The 1,459-nt window shown below is 42.6% G+C and overlaps 1 protein-coding gene across 1 annotated transcript; it reads right to left on the bottom strand.

The window, feature by feature from the left end:
* Positions 1-423: 423 nt before the first annotated feature.
* On the bottom strand, positions 424-1,150 carry LOC111270562 (uncharacterized). Its single transcript, XM_022850838.2, has 2 exons — positions 1,052-1,150; positions 424-842 (listed from the first exon to the last, which is right to left on the bottom strand). Exons 1-2 carry the CDS (start codon positions 1,136-1,138, stop codon positions 621-623), a joined length of 309 nt encoding a protein of 102 aa, XP_022706573.2. The 5' UTR covers positions 1,139-1,150; the 3' UTR covers positions 424-620.
* Between the last annotated feature and the right edge of the window lie 309 nt (positions 1,151-1,459).

Raw genomic sequence — 1,459 nt, 5'->3', positions numbered from 1 at the left:
CCACTTAATTAATGCTTTAGATATTTGACCTAAACGTTTTGCCTGTCCCAGATGAGTGTTGTACAATGAATTGGTCGCCGAGAGCGACGAATCCCAAGTATGTCCTGTAGAAATATTCATTAAAAATAAGCGTTGCCTCATTAAATTGGCATAATTGGAAGCTTCTCTGAAGTCGATTATATGTGCGTACGAGACATACGCATCGGTGTAATTGTTCGAAGGTAAACTCACGTAGCAACTGGTCTTATCTGAACGTTGGACAGTTACTATCAAAACGACATGAAAGCGTCTTTGTCTTGGTTCTCCTTATCTTTACTTTATCGTCTTAAGAAAATATTTATTTTATTTTATATTTACAACAACGACGTTTCTAGCTATTTCAATCCAAATAGAGCAAAAGCTCTACTTTTTATAGAGTTCACACAGTTTTGCCGTTGATTGTTCTCATTAGCCGAACTAATCCTGGTTCGTGATGACCATCCATCTTTTCTATAGAGTTCCGTTGTCCATTATGCAGGTATGTGTTGCAATAGTTCGTTCATGAACTTCTGACATTTTCTGCTGGAACCATTTCTCAGTAGATCGATCGATCATCAACTTTGTTATCTGTTTCACGTTTACTACCCTGATTTCTTCAGCAGACCCCTGGGTATATAAAACTGAATGCTTTTAATGGTAGCCTCCTCCATGTCCGTCATGACGACTGTATCTTCCGTGACCACCATGGTGCTCATGGTGACTATGTACACCATAATGATCCCCATGACGTCTCGCTTCGTGTCCGCCATGGTGTCGATGCCCTTTTCAGTGGGACCCACCATAATGCGAGCAGCGATGAGCCCCTGCAATGCATCGAAGACAAGATACGAGAACTGAACGTTAAAAACGCCGAATAGGTTAATCGCTTGGACGATTCCATCTAGCGGTGAGGGCTATCGTCTTCCAACGAAGACAAATGCAAGAATAAGTTTGTAGCTAGCAGGAAAAGTAGAGAAATCATTTCCATGTTACTGTATCTATAGATGCTCCTGAGAATTAAAGTATAGCTCACCGTGGTGTCTGGAACCTCTACGACGATAATGCCTATGGTGCGAGCCACTGTGTCCGCTGTCATGATGCTGGCGCCCGTGGCGATCATGGCCCCACCGGCGCTCGGATCCCCAACCGCTATCGCCGAAGTATCTGTGAACGGCCATTACTGCATATAATTATGCTATTGTTTCGTGCTGGCAACGCATTATGCGACGTACACACTCCTCTGGCTATTTGCTATTAGGTTTGACTATAACTTTCTATAGCAGGATTTCCATTTTAAGAAGGTGGTGCTACAGACGTCAACGACGGACCATTTACACAAGCTTATACGAGTTATCTATATGATTAATGCAGCGTGTGAACTAAGAGTTTACTCTCTATCTCTAAAGGGTCGAGTGAGCTCTGATATAGTTGGCACATTTTA

Source organism: Varroa jacobsoni, unplaced genomic scaffold, assembly GCF_002532875.2.
Source record: "Varroa jacobsoni isolate VJ856 unplaced genomic scaffold, vjacob_1.0 contig00006, whole genome shotgun sequence".
Lineage (NCBI taxonomy): Eukaryota > Metazoa > Arthropoda > Arachnida > Mesostigmata > Varroidae > Varroa > Varroa jacobsoni.
Note: the sequence above shows the minus strand (reverse complement) of the source record. Positions and strands in the feature narration are given on the sequence as shown.

Coding starts and splice junctions, on each gene's coding strand:
- LOC111270562 (XM_022850838.2), bottom strand. CDS start 1,138: ATGATCGCCACGGGCGCCAGCATCATGACAGCGGACACAGTGGCTCGC. Junction 843..1,051: donor TAGAGGTTCCAGACACCACG/GTGAGCTATACT, acceptor GATGCATTGCAG/GGGCTCATCGCTGCTCGCAT.